Raw genomic sequence first — 24970 nt, 5'->3', positions numbered from 1 at the left:
CGTCTCCACCATCCACACCAACGAGCCGCTAACTGTAAACACAACCAGCGCGCCGCCTTCCCCCGCTCCCCGTGCCGTCTACACGCGACGGCTACGCTGCAGGAAAGAAGTACCAGCAGGGGTGCGTGGCGCCGCACCCCGGCAGGCACGATCTTGCTTGCTGGTCTGGCGAGCATGATCATCATGGGAGCCATGGCAGCATGGATGATGGATATGGTAAGAAAGGGGTAAGAAGTCTGAGCGTGCGGTTCTCGCGTTGCGGGCGGAGAGAATTAAATGGAGAGGAAAAAAAGAAACAGAAGGAAGAAACCCCGACAACGGCGTAAAGGCTCAAATACTATACCTTGAGGCGAGACGCGGGGATTTGAAGACAGACCGCGAAATCGCAAGCTGTGATGAGCTCTTTCAGTGGCTTATAATCAGTCGTTGATGGTGCACACTTAAGCAAGAAAGTAGTTTATATTCAACATCGTGAAGAGCGAGGCACTGTTCTACCTCATCACCACCACAGACACTTGTACTCACAAGAATCCCACAATCTTGGCGATACAACCCACCGGCAATGGTCCGCTCACTCGTCCCGGGCATCTACGCCCCGACACAGACCTTCTTTATGTCCACCACTGGTTCGGATTCGAGTGAAACGCCCAACTCTCTCGACGCCGCCACGATTGCTAAGCACGCCGTCCGTCTCGTCCGCGCAGGCTGCACGGGCCTCGTCTGCAACGGCTCCAATGGCGAGGCCGCCCTGCTCGATGGCGACGAGCGCGCCGACGTCGTCGCGATTACACGGCGGGCGCTGGACGCCGCCGGCTTTGCGTCTGTGCCCATCATTGCCGGCACGTCGGCCAACTCCGTCCGCGGCACTCTCCGTCTCTGCAGCGATGCCGCCACGGCCGGCGCCGACGCCGTCCTGATCCTGTCGCCCACGTTTGTCGGCGGTGGCAGCGGCGGCATGGGCCCCGCGGGCATTGAGCGGTTCTTTGCGCTCGTGGCCGACGCGAGCCCGCTGCCGGTCGTGCTGTACAACTACCCGGCGGCGGCGGGCGGGTTCGACCTGGACTCGGATGCGCTGGTGCGGCTGGCGCAACACAAAAACATTGTCGGCACCAAGTTTACGTGCGGCAGCGTGGGGAAGATGGCGAGGGTCATCGGCGACCTCCCGGCCACCGTGTCCGACGTGTCACCAGCGGCGTCGCCTTCGTCGTCTCCCTACTTTGCCTTTTCCGGCGTCGCCGACTGCATTCTGCCCGCCGTCGTCGTCGGCGGCACCGGCGCCATTGTCGGCGCGGCCAACGTCGTCCCCCGCGCCTGTGTCGAGGTGTACAACTTGGCCGTGCAGGGCGACCTGCCCAAGGCGCGTGCCGCGCAACAAGCACTGGCCAAAGCCGACTGGAGCCTGACCAAGCGCGCCATCCCCGGCTTCAAGGCCGTCCTGGATCACTACCACGGCTACGGCGGTGCGCCACGACTGCCGATAGCGCCCATCGCCCAGGACGCGGCAGACGAGCTGTGCAGCGAGATTGCCGACTACATGAAGTACGAGCAGTCGCTGCCCGATGTCATTTAGGAGACGTGGGCGGTTGGGGGCAGTGGTGTGTTTGTCTATGACGACTCGATATATAACAAGATACAAGTATAGAACATAAACAAAATGTACAATAGATGGCAACATATGTGTGTGTGCATAGCCATGCTCCGTGGACTACCGCCCGGACAGCTTCTTCTCGAGCAGGCGGAAAGGCCCGTAGAGCAGGGCGGTGACGACAAAGGCAAACTCAAAGCCCAAGTCGCCCGTCGTCTCGGCAATGGGGCCGACGTACCAGACCTGCGACATGCTCGGCACGATGAGGGCAACGCTGCAGAGACCGGCACCGATGGCTGCGATGCCCAGGGGTAGGCGGCTGGCGCTGTCCCAGTCCTGCGGGTTGTAGTTGCGGCAGTCGCCGCGGCGGAACCACAGGTGCTCGACCAAAAAGGCCGCGATAAAGGCGGCGGCCCAGTAGCCAATGAGCGTGATGAAGTTGTTGAGGTTGTCGTAAAAGTCCTTGGAGGCACCGATGCCGACACCGATGACGACGGCGGCCAGGAAGACGGCGTACAGGTGGCGGGGGACGCGGCCCAGGGCGGGCACGAGCATGGGGAAGTTGACGGTGATGGCGTACGAGGTGGCCGAGGTGTTGCCAATCAGCGACAGGGCCAGCAGGACGGTCATGAACCGGCCGAAGCCGCCGGCCGGCTGCAGCATCGCGTCCAGGACGCCGCCGACCATGTTGGCCTCGTAGCCGTCGTTCCAGGCCGGGACGTTGGCGAGGGCGCCGGCAATGGCGGCGCCGAGGGTCATGAGCGGCACGGTGGACAGCACGAGGCCGGCGTACGAGGACAAGAAAATGGTCCGCGGCCGGACGCGGGGGTCGACGTAGGTGAAAAAGTCAGACGCGATGGCGGCCCAGGGCAGCATGTACGACGCCACGACCATGCCAAAGGACACAACCGCGGCCGCGGGGGACGCGTCGACCGCGGTCTGCTCCTTGAGGTGCTTGCCGCCGCAGCCCGTGGCCACGACGATGGCCAGCAGGGCCGGCGCCCACGAGTACTTTTCGTAGAGGTGCAGCACCTTGTAGCCGCAGAAGGAGACAAACAGGGCCACGAGGGACATGACGACGATGCCCACGTACGGGCTCAGGCTGCCGCCGCTGACGGCCGTCAGGCACTGCCCGCCGATGACGACCATGATGACGCAGAAGCCCGTCAGCGTGGCCATGTTGAGCAGCACGGGGATGCTCACAAGGTAGCGCCCAAACGAGTAGCGCGCCTGCATCATCTGGCGCATGCCCGTCTGCGGGCCGAGCGAGCTAAAGTACGCGGGCGCCAGCGCCGTCAGCAGCGTGAAGAAGAGGGCCACGAGGGCGCTGTCCCGCAGCGAGCAGCCAAACTCGGGGCCCAGCATGCCAAACGTGATGGGCAGGATGTTGCAGTTGAGCGTGAACCACAGCGTGAAGCCCGTGTACGCGCGGCGGTCGGTGCGCTTCTCCAGCGGCGTCGGGCCCTGCGCAGACGCTTCCATCGTGTTGGCCGTAAAGTACGCGATGGCGCGCTTGTGCCAGGGCTTGTGCGCCGTGGCCGAGGAGTCGTCGGCAGCCGCCATGGTGTCGGTAGAGGACGACAAGGACGCATCGTGGGTATCGGCCGCGTCCTTCTCCGACTTGAGCGGAGGCGCGGAAGCTTCGACGTCGGCGTCCATGGGGGTGATGGGCGCGAGTTGACAAAGAGGAGTGGGTCGTTGGCGATGGGCGAGGAACGCGGAGAGCGGAAAGCGTCGACTCGGGAATGTAATTCGTAATGTCGTCCGAATCGGAAGCCGTAGATTCGGTTGATGGGATGACTTAACTGCCCAACCTGGACATTGCCCTGACTGCGAGCACCGTCTAATATATGCCCGATAACAGCAAATGCGACGCGGTCTGTGTCGGTCGCGTGGGATAACAACACGGATGTTGGTATCTCAGGGGCGGATGGGATGTAGAAAAAGATGATTTCAACAAGGACATGATAAAGATTAGACAACAAAAAAGCGATTGTCGACAATCATTAAAGTGGACCACATGGCGTTTCCGCCGTTGGCGATTGGTGGACTCGGGTCTAATAGTGGACCGGCTCCGATTGCGCGGTGCTATGGCACTCGCTTCGAGGTTTGGTGAGTCGCCGGCTTTCCTCCTCCATACTGCCCATTGACCCTTTGGCGTGGAAACGTCAATTCTTATCTTGCCGTTAAGCGCCTCCGGCAACTGATAGTGGACAATGGACATGGCACACTGGCGCAAATGCCTACAGGGCCAATCCACTAGATAGGCAAGATTGCAGAAGCAATAGCACACTCTTTACGTTCAACTTCCCACATCAACTGATTGGCCAGTTGGAGTTCGTATGGGAGACAACTACATGGATGAAATCGTAAAATACTACGCCCGACATACATCGCGAAAATGGGAATAATGGGAATAACACAGAACGATATCGAGGGACGGCCACTGATTGAGGACTGCCGGCGATGCAGTCGGGCCCACTGAAAATAGGCTCGCAGGCTGTAGCAGCAGGCTGCCGACTCCACTGCGGTGCGAATGTACTGTGAGTCGGCGACTTCTTTCGACTCGTGCTGTACCGGAATGTAGCTTAATTTTCCCTGCAAATTTCGCTTTTCTCCGTGTTCGGCGAAGGGCCATTTGTTTGGTTTTGTTTGGTATTTGATGCGCTTGGAATTATTCACAATTATCGACGGGTGTTCTTGAAGCGGAGTTGAGTCTTCCTATTTATTTGATTTCCCGTCATCGTCGCCGGCTCAATTGCATCTCGGATCACCATTCGAATCCCACTGATCACAACAGGATCACCAGGATCACCCTTAAATCACATCTTAACCGCCACGAAATGGCGCATAATGGCAGAACCAATCCAACATGCACCAGTCGACGTCAACACAGACACTGACAGGCTGGACCTCGAGAAGGGAGACATCGCATCGGAGCCCGTTGTGTCGTCACCAAATGCCCTCACCCCCAACGGCGTCCTGCAAGACTTGGCTGCTACACCACCACGTCCCCCGCCCTACCATGTCTACTCCCGCAACGAGAAATGGGTCATGGTCGGCCTCGTCGCCGTCACGGGCCTGTACAGCCCGCTGCCCGCCAACATCTACTTTCCCGCCCTGCCGACGCTGGCCAAGGTCTTCCACGTCTCGACAGAAGCCATGAACCAGACCGTCACCGCCTACCTGCTGATGCAAGGCGTCTCGCCAATGCTCTGGGGCACGCTGAGCGACCGCTACGGCCGACGGCCCGTCTTCTTGGTGTGCCTCACCATCCTCATCGCGTCCTGCATTGGCCTCGCCTTGTGCCCGACGTCGGCCTTTTGGCTGCTGATCGTCCTCCGTCTGCTGCAGGCCGCCGGCTGTGCGAGCACCATTGCCCTTGGTGCCGGCGTCATTGGCGACATTTCCACGCCCGAAGAGCGCGGCGGCTACTTTGGGTACTTCAACCTAGGCCCGATGCTGGCGCCATGCATTGGGCCGGCGATCGGCGGCGTCCTCAGCCAACAGCTGGGCTGGCGGTCCATCTTCTGGTTCTTGGTCGTCATGGCCGCCGTCTGCCTGTTGTTGGTCATCCTCTTCCTGCCGGAGACGATGCGCAGCATTGCCGGCAACGGCAGTGTGGCCTTGACGGGCGTCTACCGGCCACTCGTGCCTGTTGTCGGCCGCCATGGCCAAACGGTGCCCAGAAACCATCCACCAACGCCGGCCAGCGCTCGTAAAGTGTCGGCCAACCCCTTTGGCATCTTCCTGTACCCGGATATCTCCATGACGCTCTTCTTCACCGGTGTCGTCTACAGCATCAACTACACCGTGACGGCCACCATCTCGTCGTCCTTTGCCACCATCTACCCGTTCCTTGACGAGACATCCATCGGCTTGTGCTACCTGGCCACCGGCGGCGGCATGATTTTCGGCAGCACGACGACCGGCAAATTCCTCGACTGGGACTTTGCCCGTGTCAAGAAAACGTTCCCGCCGGAATCGCTGGCCAACCCGGCCGACTTCCCCCGCGAATACGCCCGGTTGCGCACCATGCCCATCCACTTGGTCGTCTTCACGGCCGCCGTCTTTGGCTGGGGCTTCTGCCTCGAGTACCGCGCCCACATCGCCGTCGCCTTGGTCCTCCAGTTTGTCCTCGGGTGGACCTCCATCTCCATCTTGAACACCACCATGACGCTCATGATTGATGTCCTGCAGTCTCGCAGCTCGTCCGCCACCGCCTGCACCAATCTGGTCCGGTGTCTCCTCGCCACCGTGCTGGTCGCCGTCATCGACAGGATGACCAACACGCTCTCGTACCGCTGGACCTATGTTTTTTGGGGTCTCGTGAGTGCGAGCATGCTTGCGCTCATGTACGCCGAAATCAAAATAGGCAGCAAATGGCGTCGCGCGCGCGAGATTGCTGCACAGAAGGAGGTGGATGGGGAGTAGGCGTGCAGCACAACAATCAATGTAAGAAAAGTATATATAACCACGTACATATAATAGATATAAATATAGCATTAGCACGTCGCATATAGCATTACATGAAATCATGCAGTTCAGCGCGTCCCATTATTTGAAAAACGTCCGAACAGCCTCAATAGCATCCTCAACCAGCTTCGTCCCCTTGTCCATGACTCTGTTGTTTTTTAGTAGTAGTCAGTAAATCGTGTGGCCCACCAACGGGAAACTGAAAACGGGACACAGACTCACCCGTCCAAGGCCAGGACCGAATGTGTGCAGCCTTTGAGCACCTGCAGCTCCGTCTTTACGCCTAGCTTCTGCAGCTGCTTGGCAAAGGCTATGCCCTCTGGCGCCAAGAGGTCCTGCTCGGACACGGCCACCCACACCGGAGGCAGCTTCTCCAGGAGTTCACGCGGTGCCAGATTGGGCGACGCATGCCAGTGGGACCAATCGCTCTCGTCGGGCATGTACATTCGCCGGTACCACAGCATCCGGCCGGGTGTCAGCCACGGCGCGGTCATTGCGTTCGGCTTCCATGCTGTCTCGACCGTCGCCGTGTTGTCCACCACGGGAACAATATAGAGGGAGCCCCGGAGCGGGGAGGTGCTGTTGCCGAGCGCCTCAATCTGCCGCAGAGCAGCGACACAGCTCAGCGTCGCCCCAGCCGACGTTCCTCCCACTGCCACTCGTGCCGGGTCGCCCCCGATGCGCTGCCCACCCTCGACGGACGATGCATACGCCAGAGCTGCATAGGCATCGTCCGCCGCCGCAGGAAACCGGTCTTCGGGTGCCAGACGGTAGCCCACCGAGCACACAATCACGCCGGCGCCTTCGCAGACGCGCGTGCAAAAGTCGTTTTCGCTCGCAACGCTGCCAATCGCCCAGCCGCCACCGTGGCACCAGAGGAAGATTGGAGGCGCAGTCGACGACGATGTCGACGAAGCCGACGGCGACGATGAAGACGGCCGGAACACACGCATCGGAAACGTGGTTTTGCCGTCCAGTGCCGGCACGTCAATGTCCTCTGTCGACCCCACTGGGACCACATCCAGCGTACCCGGCGGCAAGGACGGCTTGGTCCGCGCACTGCCATCCCAGACCTTGGAGTCGTCTGGCTGCACATACTGCATGTGTGCATCGTGGAATGCCACGTACTGCGGGTCAAGCAGTGGTCGGACCGCCGGGTGCAGTGGCTGGTAGATCTGGCGGGACATGCTGCATGGGAGGTATGGGTGTATGGGTTATGGGTGAAAGGTGGTGTGCGTTACTTTAAAACGACGTCTCAATACTGTGAAAGAATGGGAGGAGGTCCAAATAATGAAAATAAAAGCCACAAATGAACATATAGTACAATTTTGCAACAGACACAGTAAATCCAATAAAAACCAACCAACTCAGAAAAAATGAAACAAATTAAAAAAAAATAAAAAATAAAAAGATTACGCCTCCTGACTGCCTTAACAGTTGGTGGGTGATAACAAGAAGTGGGCGTCGAAAGACAATGTGAGGAAATGGAAATGGGACAGTTAACTTGCCGGACGATTGCCGGGATATTTGCACGTATCTTGGGCTGCTTGCGCTAAAGGCCCCACCTGCAGCGAGACACCTGTCAGAGTGGACCGCTACAACACCCGCCTCCAGCACTAAAACCACTGCAGCCCGCTAAACCTACAGCCCTGTGAACGACATCACCACACAGCATCAACGTCACACCTTCATCACTGTTCACGCCACACCATCGTACCTCACACCCACAATCACCGCCTCCGCCCAATGGACGACCACCAGGACGCCGCGTCGTATGCTGCCTCGGGTTACGGCCGCCGCATGGGCTGGGGCAAGCGGCCTGCCCTCTTGTTGATTGACATTTGCAAGGCCTACTGGACCCCCGGCTCGCCGCTCGACTTGTCCGCCAACCCAGACGCCGTCGGCGTCCCGGCCAGTGCCGAGCGCTTGGTCAACGCTGCTCGTGACGGCGGCTGCCCCGTCGCCTGGACCGTCGTCGAGTACACCCAGCCGGACATGGCGGACGCGGGCCTCTTTTGGCACAAGGCCAAGACGCTCGCGGTGTGGCAGGCGGGCAGCGAGCTCAACAGGCAGGGCCTCGCCGACTTTGTCAGCGACACCTTGACGCCCCGCCCCAAGGACATTGTCGTCAAGAAACGCTACGCCAGCGGCTTTTTCGGAACCACCCTCGCCACCGAGCTCGCCGTCCAGGGCATCGACACCGTCGTCGTCTGCGGCGTCAGCACCAGCGGCTGCGTCCGCGCGTCGACCCTCGACGCCATGCAGAGCGGCTTCCGTCCCATGGTCGTCGCCTCGGCCTGCGGCGACCGCTCCAAGGCCATCCAGGACGCCAACTTGTTTGATCTCGACAGCAAGTATGCTGACGTCGTCGCAGAAGAGGAAGCACTCGACAAGTTGAGGAAGGGTTGGCTATAGGGTATTTTATTATAATGAGCGTTGTATATACCACTTCATTTCATTATTTTTGCTTCATTCGCTGATGCTCTCTGTGTTTGAGATCAAGATCTCTAGACTGTCGAACTCAACATGACGAGCTCAACTAGGGCTATATCCATGAAATTAGTCGGACTGCCCAATGATCTGGTACGTTGAGGGACACGATGGATTCGGAGACATGAGATAAATAATATGATAATTTCGGGCTACACAAGAAACAAGAACCAAGAAACAATACGCTGTGGAAATAAAGAGCGTGGGCCGTTCTCAAGCTCCTCCAGTGTATGCTGTCGGTCACATCACCATCCGTCCCGTTGCCTGTTTTGCCAAGTCATGAGACAATCTCGATAGAGATAGCCGTAGTCGGTCACAAGGGCTCTTGCACGCCGCTCGGCCTCTTCCGGTTCGCTGGGAAATGCATACTCCAGATCGAGAAAGACAATTCGTCCGCCACCGTCACCACTGCTATCTTCCTGCAGCACCAGGTTGTTTAGCTGCACGTCATCGTATGCAACACCATGCCGTAACATCTCTGCATGCGCCACACCCAGACGTCGCTTAAACTCCTCCATAGGGATAGGAACAGTCTGGCGACTGGCAAGCTCGCCATCGACGACAGATAGGACAATGGCACGCTTGCGCTCGCCGGTGTCCTCCCGGACTGACGCCTCGCCGTAGAAGTTGGGTATAATTTTACCCTGGATGGCGCGTAGGCGTGTGTATATGGCAATCTCGTTGTTAAAGAGCTCCGTCCGACATTGTGTTGGCCGGGAGAGTTTTTTAAGGACCACACGCGCGGGCAAAAATGCGCCGGGCCACAGGCGGTGAACCACGGCTTGGAACGTCACCGGCAGCCATGCTGTACAGCGCCGGACAAGACCGTACCAACGCCGCGGAACAATAGTCAGGTGGAGGACGTGCGGGAATACACTGTTGAGCAAGTCCGCCTTCGCATGGATCCGGCTTAGACCGAGCCTGAACTAAAGTCGTGTTAGCTGCGAGAGGAGGTCAGGGAGCTGCCGGCCAACAAACGTACCTGGACCATGCGCGGGTACGTGATAACAGGCTCATCGAAGTCTTCGGAGTCAGAGTCGCGCCGCCCCATTGTGCCCCGATAGTCTTGGTTGCTACCTTGCGCGGTTGATTTTGTTCTCGCCGTAACATTCTTTCTGAACGTCAAAGGGGAAGCGACGCGGCAATAATTTGAGACAGTGGTAATCCACATCACGTGACGAAATTCAAAAGAACGATATGATATGATTCGGTGGCTCCTTCCCTGTACGTCAACAGCAATTCCGCAGAGTTGGGGGCGGCTGTTGCCTAATACAAATGAAATCACGATGAAGTACCTACTTTGTTATTTTCCTCGTTTTCCTTTATTTTTTTCTTTTTCACGAGCATTTTGTGTCAAAGCAACCTCATTCCATCATGGCGACCACTGTTGGGGCTCTCATCAACGAGCACCCAGCATTTGTCGATGAAGCTACTGCTATGATGCCACAAAGCAATAAGGCCTGGACACACAGTTATCTTCCCATAAAGAAGCTACGTATGCACACTTACATGAATGCCGACATGTTCACGGTCACGGCCAACTTTGACGTTTTTGCACCGGAGAATGACGATGATGTCCTTCGTATGCAGCAAGAGGCCCACCGACCGAACGTTAGACGGTACCGACTCTACTCTGAAGAAGATGGAATCTCTTGGTTTCATAACGAGGTGTCTAACGTCTTACTGCCGGCCTTCCACCGATACCCAATCGTGACACAGACCAGCCACCATCCGCCACCACACGGGAGCGAACGGGTGGATTTCTCTTACATTGTCCAAGGTCTCGAGGGTGGTCGAGAGAGGCCCAATATAGCAATCGGGGAGTTCAAGAGAAACATCATACGCCGAGTCGCGTGGCAGGAAGGAAATCTAGACTCTGTGCAGTCACAGTTCTCTCGCGAGCTTAGAGGGTCAGTGGAGTTTATATCCCCCCTCTCTTATTACTATTTTACGTGATATGTTATAATAAACGCTAATACTATCTTAAACATTTTAGCTACGCACACAAATACAACTGCCCACAAATCTTCTGCTTTGACAACACAACCTTTTTGATGCTACAGTTCCGTATCTCGAAGCCAGAGGATATCTTGACCAACTGCACTGTTGACTGCTGGGTATTCCCGCGAGACAATGTCGGTGGCACGCCAATTCGTTATGCGTTCTACCGTCTGCTTGTGCAGGGATTTCGGCGGGTCCAGGGCATGCGGCGTTTCAATACGCCCATCAACAACACCCTTGCCGAGAGCTGCACTTTTTTCTCTGGAAAGCCCCATTGGCGACTGGCAGATGGGACCTCTACGAGCAGCCCGTTTGGATGTACGCGCAAGGTCGACCCAGTCACCGGAGGCGTGTATTGGTTGGACCAGTCTGGCGAGGAGCTTGTGGATGACAACGGCAACAGACTTTGGGATACGGGCCCGTTCTGGTTGGTGTAAGTGCTGTGGTGCACTCGTTTAGTTCAGGGTACAGTGAGCGACATACAGCGGCTAAAGGAGGTTAACAGCGACCTGCCGGTCTGACCCTGTCAAATTTGGCCTTAATGTTTTCGTTTCGCGCTTCATTACGAATTGATCAACTGATGTCCAGTCATGATATTTTTCTTTGTCATTTATCAATGAATACACTATCGCTATGAAATTCAATATATCTTGCCGTCTTTGAAAATGCCACGCATCATTATTTAAAAAACTCAGTCATCATTCACTCATCCCCTCAAACAACCGCCCGGTCCACTAGACTCTGCACGTCTCCTCGCGGCTCAAAAATGCAGCCAAATCGCTCTGGGTGGCTCGTCAGACCGTAGGTCAGCTTCACCTCGCAGTCGGGCTTCGTCGTCTGTCCGTCGCCATCGTCGTTGGGCGCTGCCTTGAGGGTAAAGCTCTTTAATAAACAGGCTGCCGCAATCCACACGCTCGCCTGCGCCAGGTGCTGGCCCACACAGACACGCCGTCCAAAGCCGAACTGGCCAACGGGCAACGGCTCACCACGGGAGTACCGCTCGGGCACGAATGCGTCCGGATCTGTATAGACGGCTGGGTCGTGCGTGATGGCGCGCGCATTGGCGTACACATAGGCCCCGGCGGGGATGAACATGCCCCTGTACTCATCGTCGGCGACGGTGCGATGAGGCACGCCGACGGGCGACACGGGGCACCACCGCAGCGTCTCCGAGACAATGTGCTCAATGTACTCCAGCTCGGGCCGCGTGCGGTCGGCAAACGTCGGCAGCCGGTCGCCCAGGGCGTCGTCGAGCACGCGCTGTGCTTTCCGCTGGACATCTGGGTTGCGGATGAGGTTGAGAATGAGAACAATCATCGTGGCCCACGTCGTGTCCTGGCCGGCGGCGTAGACGGCCGCCGCGGCGCCCTTGATGTCGTCCTCGCTCAACTCCGGCTGGGCGCCCGTGCGCAGCTGCGACTGCCGCTGCGCCAGCAGGCCGTGAATCAGGCTGCTTGCCTGCGCGCCGTCGTCGGCCGAGGTTGCGGTCGAAGAGGCCACGACGGCGTGGTATGGCGCCTCGTGCAGCTGGCGGATGGCCCAGCGCCATGTGCGCGCAAACCGCAGCGAGCGGTCCACCATCCAGTTGGGCAGCAGCCGCAACCCGGGGAAATAATCAACGGGCGTGCCGGCCGGTGCACCGCCGTGGCCCAGGGCATAGGACGCGTCCTCGGCCATCTGGATGTACGGGTCCGCGTCGGAGTGGATGCCGATGCCGAAGCCAATGCCCAGGACAACGGCGGTCGCGAAACGGCGCAGCACCGTCTCCCACTGGTCGGGTGTCGCCAGCAGGCCGCGCAGCATCTGGTGTGTCTCGCGCGTCTGCAAGTCTTGGTCGACCGTGATGGCGCTCTTCTGGAAGCGTTTTTGGAGAATGCGACGGTGCAGACGAAACGCAGGGCCCATGCGCAAAAAGGTTAGCGTCTTCTTGAAACCCATGGCCTCGAACAGGACAAACCGCGGGCGGTCAGCGTAGTTCGCGCCGCGCTTGTCCAGCAAATCGATGGCGGCGCGCGCGCTGTTGAGCACGACGATGGGCTGGCCCAGGATGTGGAAGCCGAGCACGTCGCTCTGGTACTCCTTGCTCCACTGCATGTAGGTGTACTCGGGGTTGGCCGCCGGGATGACGCGGAGGTGACCCAGGACAGGTTCCGCCGGCGGTCCGGGAGGCAGAGGAAGGCCGGCACGACGCCGCCGATAAGCAAGTTGGCGGTGCACGGCCACGCCGGCAAGGGCGAGCACGAGCAGCAACGCATACGCGCTGGGCGGCAAGGTTGCGACACCCGCGACGATGGTTGAGCCTACGGCCATGGGAAAGGTCTTGGCACGATTTGAGGAGGGGAATGGTGGGTGTCGTTGCGAATATATCGACTTGTCAAATGTGCCGAGCTTGGTTGCATGAGCTTGCTGTATGAGCTTGGTGTGTTGCGCTTGGCGCGGCGAGCTTGCTATTTGAGCTTGATGTGGCGATCTCGATTCGAGCTTGACTTGGCCCTTGGCGACCGCTCGTCGTCTGTTGCTCTCGCTCAAGCGGTATTTGACATTCCGTAAAGGATGCTGCCGCCGTCGCAGATCAGATATGACATGACGGTGGCTGGCCAGTCTGCTGGCAAGGGCAGCGGTGAGAAAAGTGGTGATGGCTGTGAGATTGACGTAAAAATCGCTACGATGACAAAAGGGTGAGAGGGCGCCAGGGGCCTGCTGCACTTCACTTGCCTGCAAATCCCGTTGCCGCCGGCAACAGCCAAGAAGCCCAAGAGAGCTTGGTGCGGGTTGGGGACTTGGACAGCAGAGGAGCTGCAGAGGCTACGGCGATAACGCTAGCACGAACGGGGAACCTCTTGGCTCTGTGTGGGCAGGCTCGACCGGTGTGGCCTAGCCAGCAGTTCCGGCAAGGGTTCCGGCAGAGGGCCCCAAAAACACAGTCCAATACAACACTACGACGTCGCAATACACCGCATGTCGCACACCAAAATGCGCTGGCCAAAGCCAGCGTGCCCCGCCACGGCGAGCTAGCAGCGGGCGCGCAGGCAAACAATGGGACCCCCTTAGGCCGTTCAGTGAGATCGCCGTGGGGTTGCGCCTGCCCGTGCTGGCTCTGCCTCGTTTTGTCGGTATTCTGTACGGATTCTTGCCTGCCGGAAGGGGAACGAGGACTTGGATGAGACATTGGCTCGCACCTCCTCTTCTTCAGCGGCGTCTGGCCTGGATCGAGAGGCGTCCCATTACCTTCTTTCTTTCTCCCTCTCTTCCTCTCCCCCTCTCTCCCTCTCTCCCTCGTTCCCGTTTTCCCTTTTTCCCTCGTTGCCTTTCTCTAGTGTTCGTCTTCATTTCCCTCGTGCCTCCTCCAGCCGTCTCTGCCGAACCAGCAGGGGCTCTCTTGGGCTGCTTCAGCTGCGTGGTGTCGATGGTTTACATATACACGAGGAGCGAACCATTTATGGCATTTCGACCTTGAACTCATCTGTCTCTTTTGTTTCTTTTGTCCCTCACCCCTTCTCCTGCCTGTTGGTTTTGGTTTACCTACCCTGGCTGAAACAATCTCACCCGACCAACAGACGACGCCCTCCTGTCCCTCCATCACACACACGTACCCCCACCATGGCCTCCGCAATGGCCCGCGGCGGCTACGTCACGACACCCAGCGACGCCGACCCCTACATCTACCAGACAGGCTTTGGCAATCGGTTCGCCAGCGAGGCCGTCCTTGGCGCCTTGCCGCTGGGCCAGAACACACCACAAAAGTGTGCCTTCGACCTCTACTCGGAACAGCTCAATGGCTCGTCGTTTGTCGTGCTGCCGCGGTCGGGCATCCAGCACGTCTGGATGTACCGCGTGCGGCCGTCCGTTGCACACGGCCCGCTGCAGGCCGCCGACCAGCTCAACCCGGCACTGCAGGCCAGCTTTCTGGCGACGAACCCGGCCGTGGCGGTGGTGCCGGACCAGCTGGCGTGGGATCCGTTTGCGCTGCCGGCCGAAAACGAGAGCAAGGATTTTGTCGAGGGCATCCGCACAGTGGGCGGCCAGGGCGACCCGAGTCTGCGGCAGGGACTGGCGGTGCACATGTACACGGCGAACCGCAGCATGGGGCGGCGTGCCTTCTGCAACAACGACGGCGACCTGCTCATCATGCCGCAGCAGGGCCGTCTGCAGATCCAGACGGAGCTGGGCTGGCTCATGGTGCGGCCCGGCGAGATTGTGGTCGTGCAGGCCGGGCTGCGGTTCCGCGTGCAGCTGCCAGACGTTGACGCGGGCAAGGACAAGGCCGCGCGCGGCTACATCCAGGAGGTGTATGCAGCCCACTTTGACCTCCCCGAGCTCGGACCTATGGGGTCCAACGGCATGGCCCTGCCCAACGACTTTGAGAGCCCCGTGGCCGCCTTTGACATTGACGAGCAGAGCTGGGAGGTGGTCTACAAGCTGCTGGGCAAGCTGTTTGTGTCCCAGCTCGACCACTCGCCCTTTGACGTCGTCGCATGGCGCGGCAACCTGGTGCCGTTCAAGTACGCCACCGAGAAGTTTATCAACGTCGCCAACGTCGAGCGCGACCAGGCCGACCCGACCGTCTACAGTGTCCTGACCGTGCGGTCCACCGTCCCCGGTGTTCCGTTGACTGACCTGCTCGTGTTCACGCCGAAATGGATCCCCACCAGCAACACCTTCCGCCCGCCCTACTACCACCGCAACATGTCCTCCGAGGTCATGGGCCTGCTCTATGGGACCTACGGCGGCAGTGCCCACTCGCTCGAGGCCGGCGGCCTGAGCTACGAGGCCAGCTACATGCCGCATGGCGAGACCTACGAGACGTGGGTCAGTGCGACGACGCAGGACCTCGTGCCCATTCGCATCTGTGAGGACACCGTCGCCTTCATGTTCCACATCACAGTTCCGCTGCTCCTGGCCAAGGATGCCGTGGTCGATGCCCATCCGGCACCCGAGTCGCAGCGCGCAGCCTACAAGCCGCACTTTTTAGAGAGGCTGAGTGACGTCAATGCAGCTCTTTCCAAAGCAGGAGCGCCGAGCATAGACCTCTGAGACAGTATAATGCATATGAGACGAGAGGAAGAGTGAGAGAGTCAACAGGGTGACAATGATGCATCTACGGAGTCTGGTTGAGTCTTCGGGCCATATTTATGCATATACGTGAGAGAGGAGCGCGCCCATATTTAGAGAGATTTGACATGTATTTTTCGCGTGTTTTGTATGAATTTTTAACTCATTGTTCTGTACAGCTTTATGAATTTCATTCGTAATATCGCCATGTTCAACCTGGCCTGTTGCCGACACTCATGTTCAATTAAGAGAGTCCTTGGCGGGCCCGCAGAGCCGCTTTCACAGCCCTGTCCATAGTGTGTCTACCGTGCCGTATTCAAACCTTCACTGCCCTTGATCATTATTCGCCCTCGCCACATGTACAGTGGCCCACCTTTCTGGTTGTAAACAATGGAAGACGCGCCAAAAGATACCTGACAAGGAGGGCGTTTAATACACAACCTACTTTGTTATCATAGCTAACCGAGTGGCGTTCCATCCACTAAAAGTACTAAATCCGGTAGCGGCATCGCTAACAAGTCCCGGACGATAAGGTAAAATAAACCAACTGCGCGGATACCGGGTGTCACGGCTGCTCATAACGGGAGTTGCGTCCCCGCCAATCACCTGCTATGCACTGGGGGGCATATTGACAGCACTTGTTTCCCGCAGTCAGACGTAGCGCCTGCCATTCGTCATGGCGCTAACCTCACCTAATTTTACAGCGACCAGCTCCACTGCATCGCCAACGTCAACTGCAACCACTCTCGTTGCCCTGTCCTCATCAGGATCTTACAAGCACATCCCCGACCACAGCCAATAACCGAACCATCCTGCCACCGCGGCAAAAATTCCTAATGCATACAAGACCAAGACCAGACGCAATGCCGGGGCTGCGTCTCTGCTGGGCCCGACACGGCCGCCAGCTGTGCCTTTCCAGTGAGAGGCGAGCATAATGCCGACCGCGAGCTCCGAAGGCTGCCACGCCCACGGCTGCGACTGCCACAGGCACAGTCACATTGGCCGGGGCAGTATGGACAGACCCTTCGTCGTTTGCCACCACACAGCAGCGACGGCGGCTGCTGGCCACCGCACGACGAGGTTGTCGACGGCTGGGCTGGGTCTCTTGCCGCGGCCGCTCTTTTTGGAGCGACTCGTGCCATAGCGTCCGGGCACCAGCAACGAAAGCGACAATGGTTGCAGCAGTCACTTCCTGCTGAGCTGTCTGTTGGCCATCACATCGCGCTTCACCCCGAGCCTGGTCCAACGCTACAGCTCGCCCACCGCCGCCACCGACTACCTTCTCGGCTTAGTCCAGGCGCAAGCCCTGACGCAGATGTGCACCGTCGCTCGAGCGGACGCAGGCCTTACTCGTCCTGTCCATTGCGGAATGGGGTAACGCGGACCTCGACCGCAGTGCTATCGACATGGCCGTCGCCCTCAACCTGGCGTTGTTGCTGTGCCTGCACAAGAGGAGACCTATGCCTCAATGGACTCAGCCACGACATCGGCTATCCCTGTAGCCATTCCTCAGTCTCAGAGCACGACGACTACGACCACCGCCACGATGACGACGACAACTGAGGCGACATCACGGCCACAAACGGCGCCACCCGAGCCTGTACTCTGGCAGATTGTCACCCGCCCCGTCGAGTCTGGAAGACACGACGACACGCCTGCCCTGCAACGAAACCGACTTTTCCTTTGGCACGGTCCCTTCCTTCCGCGCCACCCTCAAAGGCACACCACCCGCCGATGAAAACCCACCCATCTCTGTCCACCCGGACCGCTGCCTCTTTGCTCAACGGCACCATTAATTACGGCCTGCTCGATGTCCTGTACGAGGGTGGGAACTTTTTGCGTTGTTTTGAATTCTGATGCTAAGTGAATGAATGCTCTGGTATGCTTCATTCGTGTTCAACGGCCATTGGAATACAATGTGGATTTTTAATTCTATTTATTCTATTTTCTGTCCTGCTCATCAGGCATTGTCTGTAGCAAGTTTCATGAAGCTGTGTAGCCACGAAGATCACAAGGCTCAACACCCACGATCTTTAGTCAAGCAAACGTAGTAAGCTAAACAAACGAACGACATGAATCACGCGGCAAACGCTGGTTGGCGGAACCTAATTCATTAGTGTGTCAAATACAGTCACGAGTACACATCTACGTCTCGACTACAGCTAAGCAACCAACAGCGCGTTTGATGCATCGAACGGCCTCTTTCCTCTTTTGCTACACGAAATTCGAGTGCCTTCCGAAACGGGAATTCAAAAGTCACCAGACACATTGTCTTGACAAAGTAAAATAAAATAAAAATGAAAATGAAAATGAAAACGAAAACGAAAACGAAAACAATCTTCTCGACGCGTTTCCAGTATCGTTCGAGCATAAATAACCATGCTTGTAGCTATAACACAGAACCTTATTCCCTCTGTCAACTCTCCTCGCAGTTTCACAAGCCTCCCACATTCTACTTAGCTTCTCATTTCCACACCCCATATTCTTGAAGCTTCCCGTCAATTTCTTCCTCATTATCTTTTCTCTGCGTTCCCTGACTCCCTCATCCACGCTCCTACAATGGCCGGAAAGGCCAAGAAGAAGGCGGCAAACGCCAAGAAGAAGGCCGCAAAGGCCAGCAAGACGTATGTTGTCCCCAGCTACAGCGGAGCAACGACCACCCATAACGCCTCCTCTGTGGATCTCGATTACAACAGCAGCATAAGAACAACGTGTGTTTGCCCTACTTGTCTCGCCAATTTACTGACTCGATACTAAATAGATCCTCCCAAGACGCCCCTGCCTCTCCCGTCGAAAAGAATGAGCCCCAACTTCCCAGCGATCCTAATGTCGACAATGTACAGAGCAAGGCTTCGCCAGAAGCCACCGACACGACCACTCGCGCTACAACACGGCAGAGTCGTTTCACCCTTCGGCTCGCGGGTCCAGTTACGCCCGTAAAGGGCATGATGCAAATTCCGGCTTTGACACCCACTCTACGCCAAGCCATGTCCGCCGAAGACGTGGCCGAGCATGAGGCGATACAGAAGACACCCCTCTGCTCCCAGACGCCTAACGAGAAGGCCGAAAAGGATGGAAACGTTGCGAAGATTATCCGCGCTTTTCGAAATATGGAGGAGGATGAGCGAGTTCTCGCTGACAGGTATGCGGACATGACAAACAAAATCGTCTCTCTCAAAGAAAACTGGGAGGAGGGCGGCATTAACCTGCCTACGGCCCGGTACAAGGCTGAGATGGCGCCTTACCTCGCCAAACAAAAAGCCATGGCCATTTCATTGTCGGTCCTGCGGTCCAAGAGCACCGCGCTGGTGAGCGGCTGGGCCACCGACATCGTGTCGGAGGGCATTAAGCGGGACATGGCCGAAGACTGGGTGATGATCGACGCTGTCTTGCGTTGTTACCCGGAGCTTGAGGGTGCCCGCAAAACCGTCCGCGCCTCCCGCGCCGAAATGCAGAGGAACCAGTTTCGCAAAAAACTGGTTGGCTCCTATGGCGGCGACGCACTCTACGACGGCAAGCTCGTATACTGCCCTATTGCGCACACCCACATGCCCGACGTCGTGGCGGCTCACATTGTTAATGCTAGTGTGGGCCCGAAGACGGCCGAAGCGTTATTTGGTGAGCGCCAGGATCATATCTGGAATCCGCGGAACGGCCTGCTCGTGTGCAAAGGCTACGAGGAGCTGCTAGATAAAGCCAAGGCCATTATCCTGCCGGCGAGCGATGACCCTGAGGAGACCGAGTTTGTCCTGCACCTCCTGACAAGGAACCTTGGGGAGCGCAACGCGATTTTCTGGACATACGAGGACCTCCACCGCCGACCGCTCAAGTTTCTGAACGGTTTCCGCCCTGCCAGGAAATACCTCTACTTCAAGGCTATTGTCTCTCTTCTGCGTCGCCAGCGCGCCGAAATCGACGAATGCTGGGCTAACCTTGACAACCTCCCGCCCGTGGCCAAGAGCTATTGGGGCAGTCCCGGCAAGTACTTGCGCAACTCGATCCTGTATGTCTTTGCCCGCGAGTACGGTATTCTCACGGCGGCTGACGCTAAGCTCTTCTGGGGAGTTGACGCGGCCGATGTCATGGCCGGCCTCAGCATTGATGACAAGAAAACGGCACAAGCGCTCGCGACGCAAGCGACTGCCGCCGTGCTTGCCCGAGAGGACGAGGAGAAAGAGAGTAACGACGACGATAACGACGACGATGACGCCGACGACGACTATGACAACATCGACAGTGACAGCGACACTGACAGAGACGTCGGCAAGCGACAAGGAAAGGCTAAGACCAAGGGCAAAGGCAAGAATACGGCCGATAACGACGACCCATTCCTTGCATAAGCAGTCTGTGCTCCAAGTCAGTTGAGGTGCTAGATCCTCCCAGTTGTTTTTGAGCTCTCGTTGCGTGAATCAAGTTTCGAGCGTGTTTGCCGTCAGCCTGAGGTTGTGAAAGTAGAACTTTTAGATTGCTCACATGGCCACTTTCGGAATGCACTCAAAGAGTTAAAATGGGTGCAACCGCAGGAAGATTGGTGCAGTTACTTGAGAAAATCGAATAATTATTTGGCCTATGCAAAACGATGATAAAACATGTTTCAGATACAGAAGAGGTGAATACAACAGAAAGCAGGCGAGAAAAGAAGCAACGAAGTGAAACAGAGAGTTCTATTCAATACTCTCCAATGATGATGTGTGCGTATGTACGACAAGGACAGAGTAAAGACGGCAAAGTGCATTTAGAGAGCCGCCGCAATGACGATGGTAGCGCCTCCGACCAGGCCGGCCACGACCGAGGTCAGGCCAAAGATGCCACCGGCGCCCATGCCGCTGCCACGGCCAAGCGAAGCGGCGGCTGCCGACTTCGACGTGGTCGCCGCGGGGGTACCGCCGTTCTGGGTGTTTGTCGGCGACTGGGTGTTGCCATTGCCGTCGGTGGCCGTGGGCGTGGCCGTGGGGCTGGAGCCGCCTGCTGCACTCTGTGTCGCGGCGCTCGACTCGGTCTCTGTCGTCTGGGTGCCGCCATTGACGGTGCTGCCATTGATCACGACAACGGCACTGCTACCATTGCCGGAGCCGTCGCCGCCAATAGAAAGCTCCCCTGTACTAAAGTTTTCGAGGGCGGAGCTGAGCTGGTTGCCGGAAATGCGGCGGGCCAGAGCGGTAACGTGCGCCTCGGCGGCGGCAGAGGCAGCCAGAGCTGCAACAGCAAAGAGACCGCGGACCATATTGGTTGCTGGTGAGGAGAAGGGTGGGAACTGGAGGAGGAGTGCGTGGATGGTTGGGCAAGTCGAGTTTGTTGAGTTACTATTGGAGGATCGGAAGATATGCAGCAAACATAGATGAGATGAAGGAAAAACGATGAGAAGAAACATCCAACAAAAGGTCCATACACATTTTAGGCGGTATATGTATACATTGGACGATAAGGTAATCTTCACGAAAACACAGTGCTCTCCTTTCCTCTCCTCCATCATCTTTCGTATCCGTCGCATACGTCTCATCCCCTGTGACGTGCCGTATCCTCAAAGTTCACACTGCTCAGACAACAAACGACCTTGTTTTCATCGTCTGTTGACTGCAGCTCGCAGCTGCGTTAAAATGAATAAGGAGCTTCAATACAACATAGTGCTGACGGCAGAACGGCGATCAATGCTCGCTTGCCGCTTGACGGAAACAAGAATGCCAAGTCCGGGGGAGACGCGACAGGGAATAGCCGCGCTCGTCCTTTTTATTCGTTGGTTGGCGACTGCGCCTCGAGACACGATGTATCCGGTGTATTATTTTCGTCTCTGTGGCAGGACATTTGGACATTGGACGTTGGACGTTAAACCTGGCAACCGGTGGGTCGAGCAGGGCTGGTTGTTAATGGTTGGTGATGGCAGCGGAACAATTTCCGTGGGTGATCGGCACGCACCCGTTGTCACTGTGTACCTGGCTAGAAACCCATATTTGGAATTTAAGATACTTTAAAACAGTGGAGCGCTTTGCAATGGCTAGGCAATGGCCTGGACGTTCAGTTCGCGACTTCGCGCCCGGTTGTACGGCAACTGGAAATTGGGCTGTGAGACGAAAATGTGACAGCTGCTTTTCAGAGTTAGCGCTGCTACCAATGGTCCAAACCTGGGGAGTTTCTGCACATTGCGCTGACAGGCTTACTCAATATTTGCGTGAATTGTAGCAAATGTTTCTCTTCATGTGTGAAATCACTACTTCGTATTGCACAATGCAGAGCAGGACTTAAATCGTACAGGTTTCAGACTTTAAGAGTCAAGAGCACCGCCCACGCAGCCGCATTATTCAGTCTTTGACCTTCGCTCGCGGTTGGGCCGGCGCGCTGGAAGATGCTGGCCCGTCTTTGCGCAGTGCGGGCTTGTTCCATGGCGACAGGGCACTCCGCCTATTTGGCCACGTCCAGCTTCGAAGAAAACCAAACAAAACACCCCCGACGCCATGTATTACTGCCAACTCCTGCAAGCATGTAAGAACTGTCTGCCGACGCAAACTCGTTGGGTGGTGCCAATCGCGCGAATCTGCTACTGCGTCGAGGATGCAGCCGCCGAAATCGCCCCAAAGGCCTGTTGATATGCCATGGCACGCCGTAGAGACTACGCCCCAGGTCGCGTTCCATGGTAATGTTGAGCAGTAAGTAGTCATTGGATTCCTTGGTGAGGTTGAGACTAGCATAATCGGATTGGTATGGTCCAGTATTCAAGATCAACTCTAAGCAATTGTGGCAGCTGGCTGGACAGATAACGTTTATGCATACACGACAACCTCGAGCTTGGTGGCCAGGTCATGGCAAGGCATTCTGGCTCACACGGGCAACGATTGCTTGCTTGTCGTCCGTTCACGGACCTCTCTCTGGCGATGGCTTGCACATCAACGTCGCCAAGCCGGCTCGCAGACGTCACTACTGGCTGATCCAAAGCAAGACACGCCCACAACGCGCCACAAGACGCGTCACAAATTCACCGAGGTCGGCATTGCCCTCTGGCGGTGAGTTGGTCGGCATCTGGTCTGGGCCGCCGTCTCTGCACGCTTTTTGCCACCTATATTCGTGTCGACTCACGGTAGATAACAATGTGGCCAGAAGGAGCGAGATCACTCTCGAGTGAATGTATCGCACCCATCGAGGCCGTTGGACAGTGCTGCTGACCTAAGCCGTCTTGCTGCTGTTCGTTCCCCCCCCCCCCCCCCCAACCGTCAGAACATCATCACGTCACCATCAGGGACAAATCACGTGATGACAAATCGCCCTTCATGGTTGTCGTACGCCGTGTCGTCGTATGACAAATATTTTTGATTTTTACATTATTATTCAGCCATACCGAGGGATGTGCGCGCCCAGGAGCAGACTCGGCGTCTACCGTCAGTAGTCCGGGATGAGGCGGAAGCGGACGTTGCGGAAGCAGGAGGGTCTGTATCGATTCGGAATTTCAGGTTTGTTGCTACCCGCATTATTCATCATAGATTCCGACGGTAAAGCAGTTAATACTTCTGCCGCTCGACGTTGGCCTCTGCTCGCCAGTGTGGGCGCCTCTAGCGCCGTCGATCGTGGCCCAGGTGCGGACGGCAGATGCCACAGACGCTTGCATCGGTGTTTGGTCCTTATTAATATATCGATTTGCGGGCTTTGACGTCGTAGAGTAGCATGAAATCACCTGCCTGTAGAATTCTACGTACATATATATATATACGGGCAGCAGCTGTGGGGGCCCATACTCCTGTAGCATCGGACAAGTCAACCACGCATCAATTCGTCTTTCAGTCACGTCCAACCCACCGTTCGCCATGGCTGCCTATCTTCAGAAAAGAATCGTCCATCCGCACCACGGCATTACCGTGTCGCGCCCGGAGACGCCTGCGCTCGCCAAGCAGGAAAAGTGCACGGCCCCGATCCCCAACCCAGCTGCCAAGAATGTGCCCTTTTACACGCCAGAGCAGGATCCGCCAGCGGGCACGGGCATACCACCGGCCGACGGCTCAGCGCTCCCGAAACTGTTCACGCCGCTCCAAATCCGAAGCATCAAGCTGCCGAACCGTGTGTGGGTGAGCCCCATGTGCCAATATAGCGCCCATGAGGGATTCCACACCCCGTGGCACATTACACACCTTGGTGGCATGGCTCAACGTGGGGTAATTACGCCCCATTCCATGCTTCGCGCCGCCGCTGGCGTTCAATGACATCATAGCACTGCCCCTCGCTAACGACTAACACATGTCTCAGCCCGGTCTCGTAATGGTCGAAGCCACTGCGGTGCAGGCCAACGGGCGCATCACGCCTGAGGATTCCGGCATCTGGCTCGATGCGCACGTCGACACGCTGCGCAAGCACGTCCAGTTTGCCCACAGCCAAAACGCACTCATCGGCATCCAGCTCGCCCATGCCGGCCGCAAGGCATCGACCGTCGCGCCGTGGCTCAGTTCCGGGGCCGCGGCGACAGTCGAAGTCGGCGGATGGCCCGACGACGTCGTGGGCCCCAGCGATGAGCCGTTCAACGAGCACTATCCGACGCCCCGCAGCATGTCCCTCGCCGAGATTGCCCAGCTGAAGAAGGACTTTGTCGCCGGAGCACACCGTGCCGTGTCGGCGGGCTTCGACGTCATCGAGCTCCATTACGCACACGGCTATCTGGTCTCGTCCTTCCTCTCGCCCGCCGTCAACAAGCGCACCGACAAGTACGGCGGCAGCTTCGAGAACCGCACGCGCCTGGCGCTGGAGCTGGTCGACGAGGTGCGCGCCGTCATTCCCAAGACGATGCCGCTTTTTGTGCGCATCAGCGCCACCGACTGGCTGGACACGAACCCGGACTACGCGGGCAGCAGTTGGACGGTGGACCAGAGCGTGCAGCTGGCGCACCTGTTCGCAAAGCGCGGCGTCGACGTGCTGGACGTGTCCAGTGGCGGCAACCACGCTGCCCAAAAGGTCAATGGCAGGCCCGGCTACCAGGCACCGTTTGCGAAGCAGATCAAAAAGTCTGTGGGCGACACACTTCTCGTCAGTGCTGTCGGCAGCATCAAGACGGGCACGCTGGCCGAGGAGCTGATCTCGGGCGGCAAATCGGAAGACGATGTGCCCCTGGACCTAATTGCAGCAGGTCGCATGTTCCAGAAAAATCCTGGTTTGGTCTGGGCTTGGGCCGATGACCTTGGTGCACAAATCCAATTAGCGCATCAAATCGGCTGGGGCTTTGGCGGACGAGCTGCCAAGAAGAGCGACCATGCCAAGATTAGCATTCCTTGATGCCGTTCTGGTTTGAGGCGCACAGGAAGTACAATGCTCGTTGCAGATTACTTCGTAAGTTTACAAAAGAACAGAAACCCGTAAGAAAAAAGGGAAGTAAGATATCAATGGGGGCAAAGTAAA

At 57.4% G+C, this 24970-nt stretch overlaps 13 protein-coding genes across 13 annotated transcripts; 9 read left to right on the top strand and 4 right to left on the bottom strand.

Annotated features, from left to right (window-relative positions):
* Window positions 1-562: 562 nt before the first annotated feature.
* SPSK_00854 (uncharacterized protein) lies at window positions 563-1570 on the top strand (the record flags this gene model as incomplete). Its single annotated transcript, XM_016727800.1, has 1 exon — window positions 563-1570. One exon carries the CDS (start codon window positions 563-565, stop codon window positions 1568-1570), a length of 1008 nt encoding a protein of 335 aa, XP_016584266.1.
* Window positions 1571-1705: 135 nt separating this feature from the next.
* SPSK_00781 (cytosine-purine permease) lies at window positions 1706-3244 on the bottom strand (the record flags this gene model as incomplete). Its single annotated transcript, XM_016727729.1, has 1 exon — window positions 1706-3244. One exon carries the CDS (start codon window positions 3242-3244, stop codon window positions 1706-1708), a length of 1539 nt encoding a protein of 512 aa, XP_016584265.1.
* A 1194-nt stretch (window positions 3245-4438) lies between these two features.
* On the top strand, window positions 4439-6019 carry SPSK_00780 (major facilitator superfamily; the record flags this gene model as incomplete). Its single annotated transcript, XM_016727728.1, has 1 exon — window positions 4439-6019. The coding sequence occupies one exon, from the start codon at window positions 4439-4441 to the stop codon at window positions 6017-6019; it is 1581 nt and encodes a 526-aa protein (XP_016584264.1).
* A 354-nt stretch (window positions 6020-6373) lies between these two features.
* Window positions 6374-6616, top strand: SPSK_00957 (uncharacterized protein; the record flags this gene model as incomplete). The annotated part of the gene is made up of 1 exon (XM_016727896.1): window positions 6374-6616. One exon carries the CDS (start codon window positions 6374-6376, stop codon window positions 6614-6616), a length of 243 nt encoding a protein of 80 aa, XP_016584263.1.
* A 1191-nt stretch (window positions 6617-7807) lies between these two features.
* SPSK_00898 (maleamate amidohydrolase) lies at window positions 7808-8476 on the top strand (the record flags this gene model as incomplete). The annotated part of the gene is made up of 1 exon (XM_016727841.1): window positions 7808-8476. One exon carries the CDS (start codon window positions 7808-7810, stop codon window positions 8474-8476), a length of 669 nt encoding a protein of 222 aa, XP_016584262.1.
* Window positions 8477-8796: 320 nt separating this feature from the next.
* On the bottom strand, window positions 8797-9602 carry SPSK_00883 (uncharacterized protein; the record flags this gene model as incomplete). Its single annotated transcript, XM_016727829.1, has 2 exons — window positions 8797-9477; window positions 9534-9602. 2 exons carry the CDS (start codon window positions 9600-9602, stop codon window positions 8797-8799), a joined length of 750 nt encoding a protein of 249 aa, XP_016584261.1.
* A 323-nt stretch (window positions 9603-9925) lies between these two features.
* On the top strand, window positions 9926-10989 carry SPSK_00843 (uncharacterized protein; the record flags this gene model as incomplete). The annotated part of the gene is made up of 2 exons (XM_016727789.1): window positions 9926-10461; window positions 10548-10989. 2 exons carry the CDS (start codon window positions 9926-9928, stop codon window positions 10987-10989), a joined length of 978 nt encoding a protein of 325 aa, XP_016584260.1.
* A 277-nt stretch (window positions 10990-11266) lies between these two features.
* SPSK_00775 (Cytochrome P450 oxidoreductase) lies at window positions 11267-12862 on the bottom strand (the record flags this gene model as incomplete). The annotated part of the gene is made up of 1 exon (XM_016727723.1): window positions 11267-12862. One exon carries the CDS (start codon window positions 12860-12862, stop codon window positions 11267-11269), a length of 1596 nt encoding a protein of 531 aa, XP_016584259.1.
* Window positions 12863-14152: 1290 nt separating this feature from the next.
* Window positions 14153-15586, top strand: SPSK_00790 (uncharacterized protein; the record flags this gene model as incomplete). The annotated part of the gene is made up of 1 exon (XM_016727738.1): window positions 14153-15586. One exon carries the CDS (start codon window positions 14153-14155, stop codon window positions 15584-15586), a length of 1434 nt encoding a protein of 477 aa, XP_016584258.1.
* Window positions 15587-16467: 881 nt separating this feature from the next.
* Window positions 16468-17342, top strand: SPSK_00869 (uncharacterized protein; the record flags this gene model as incomplete). Its single annotated transcript, XM_016727815.1, has 3 exons — window positions 16468-16480; window positions 16524-16978; window positions 17001-17342. The coding sequence occupies 3 exons, from the start codon at window positions 16468-16470 to the stop codon at window positions 17340-17342; spliced, it is 810 nt and encodes a 269-aa protein (XP_016584257.1).
* Window positions 17343-18163: 821 nt separating this feature from the next.
* Window positions 18164-19944, top strand: SPSK_00754 (uncharacterized protein; the record flags this gene model as incomplete). Its single annotated transcript, XM_016727702.1, has 2 exons — window positions 18164-18315; window positions 18366-19944. 2 exons carry the CDS (start codon window positions 18164-18166, stop codon window positions 19942-19944), a joined length of 1731 nt encoding a protein of 576 aa, XP_016584256.1.
* A 395-nt stretch (window positions 19945-20339) lies between these two features.
* SPSK_00920 (uncharacterized protein) lies at window positions 20340-20828 on the bottom strand (the record flags this gene model as incomplete). Its single annotated transcript, XM_016727862.1, has 1 exon — window positions 20340-20828. One exon carries the CDS (start codon window positions 20826-20828, stop codon window positions 20340-20342), a length of 489 nt encoding a protein of 162 aa, XP_016584255.1.
* A 2566-nt stretch (window positions 20829-23394) lies between these two features.
* Window positions 23395-24847, top strand: SPSK_00788 (NADPH dehydrogenase; the record flags this gene model as incomplete). Its single annotated transcript, XM_016727736.1, has 2 exons — window positions 23395-23778; window positions 23831-24847. 2 exons carry the CDS (start codon window positions 23395-23397, stop codon window positions 24845-24847), a joined length of 1401 nt encoding a protein of 466 aa, XP_016584254.1.
* Window positions 24848-24970: the final 123 nt, after the last annotated feature.

Source organism: Sporothrix schenckii (genome assembly GCF_000961545.1).
Source record: "Sporothrix schenckii 1099-18 chromosome Unknown Cont48, whole genome shotgun sequence".
Taxonomy (NCBI): domain Eukaryota; kingdom Fungi; phylum Ascomycota; class Sordariomycetes; order Ophiostomatales; family Ophiostomataceae; genus Sporothrix; species Sporothrix schenckii.
The sequence above is the reverse complement of the archived record's forward strand: the minus strand, read 5'-3'. Positions and strand labels throughout refer to the sequence as shown.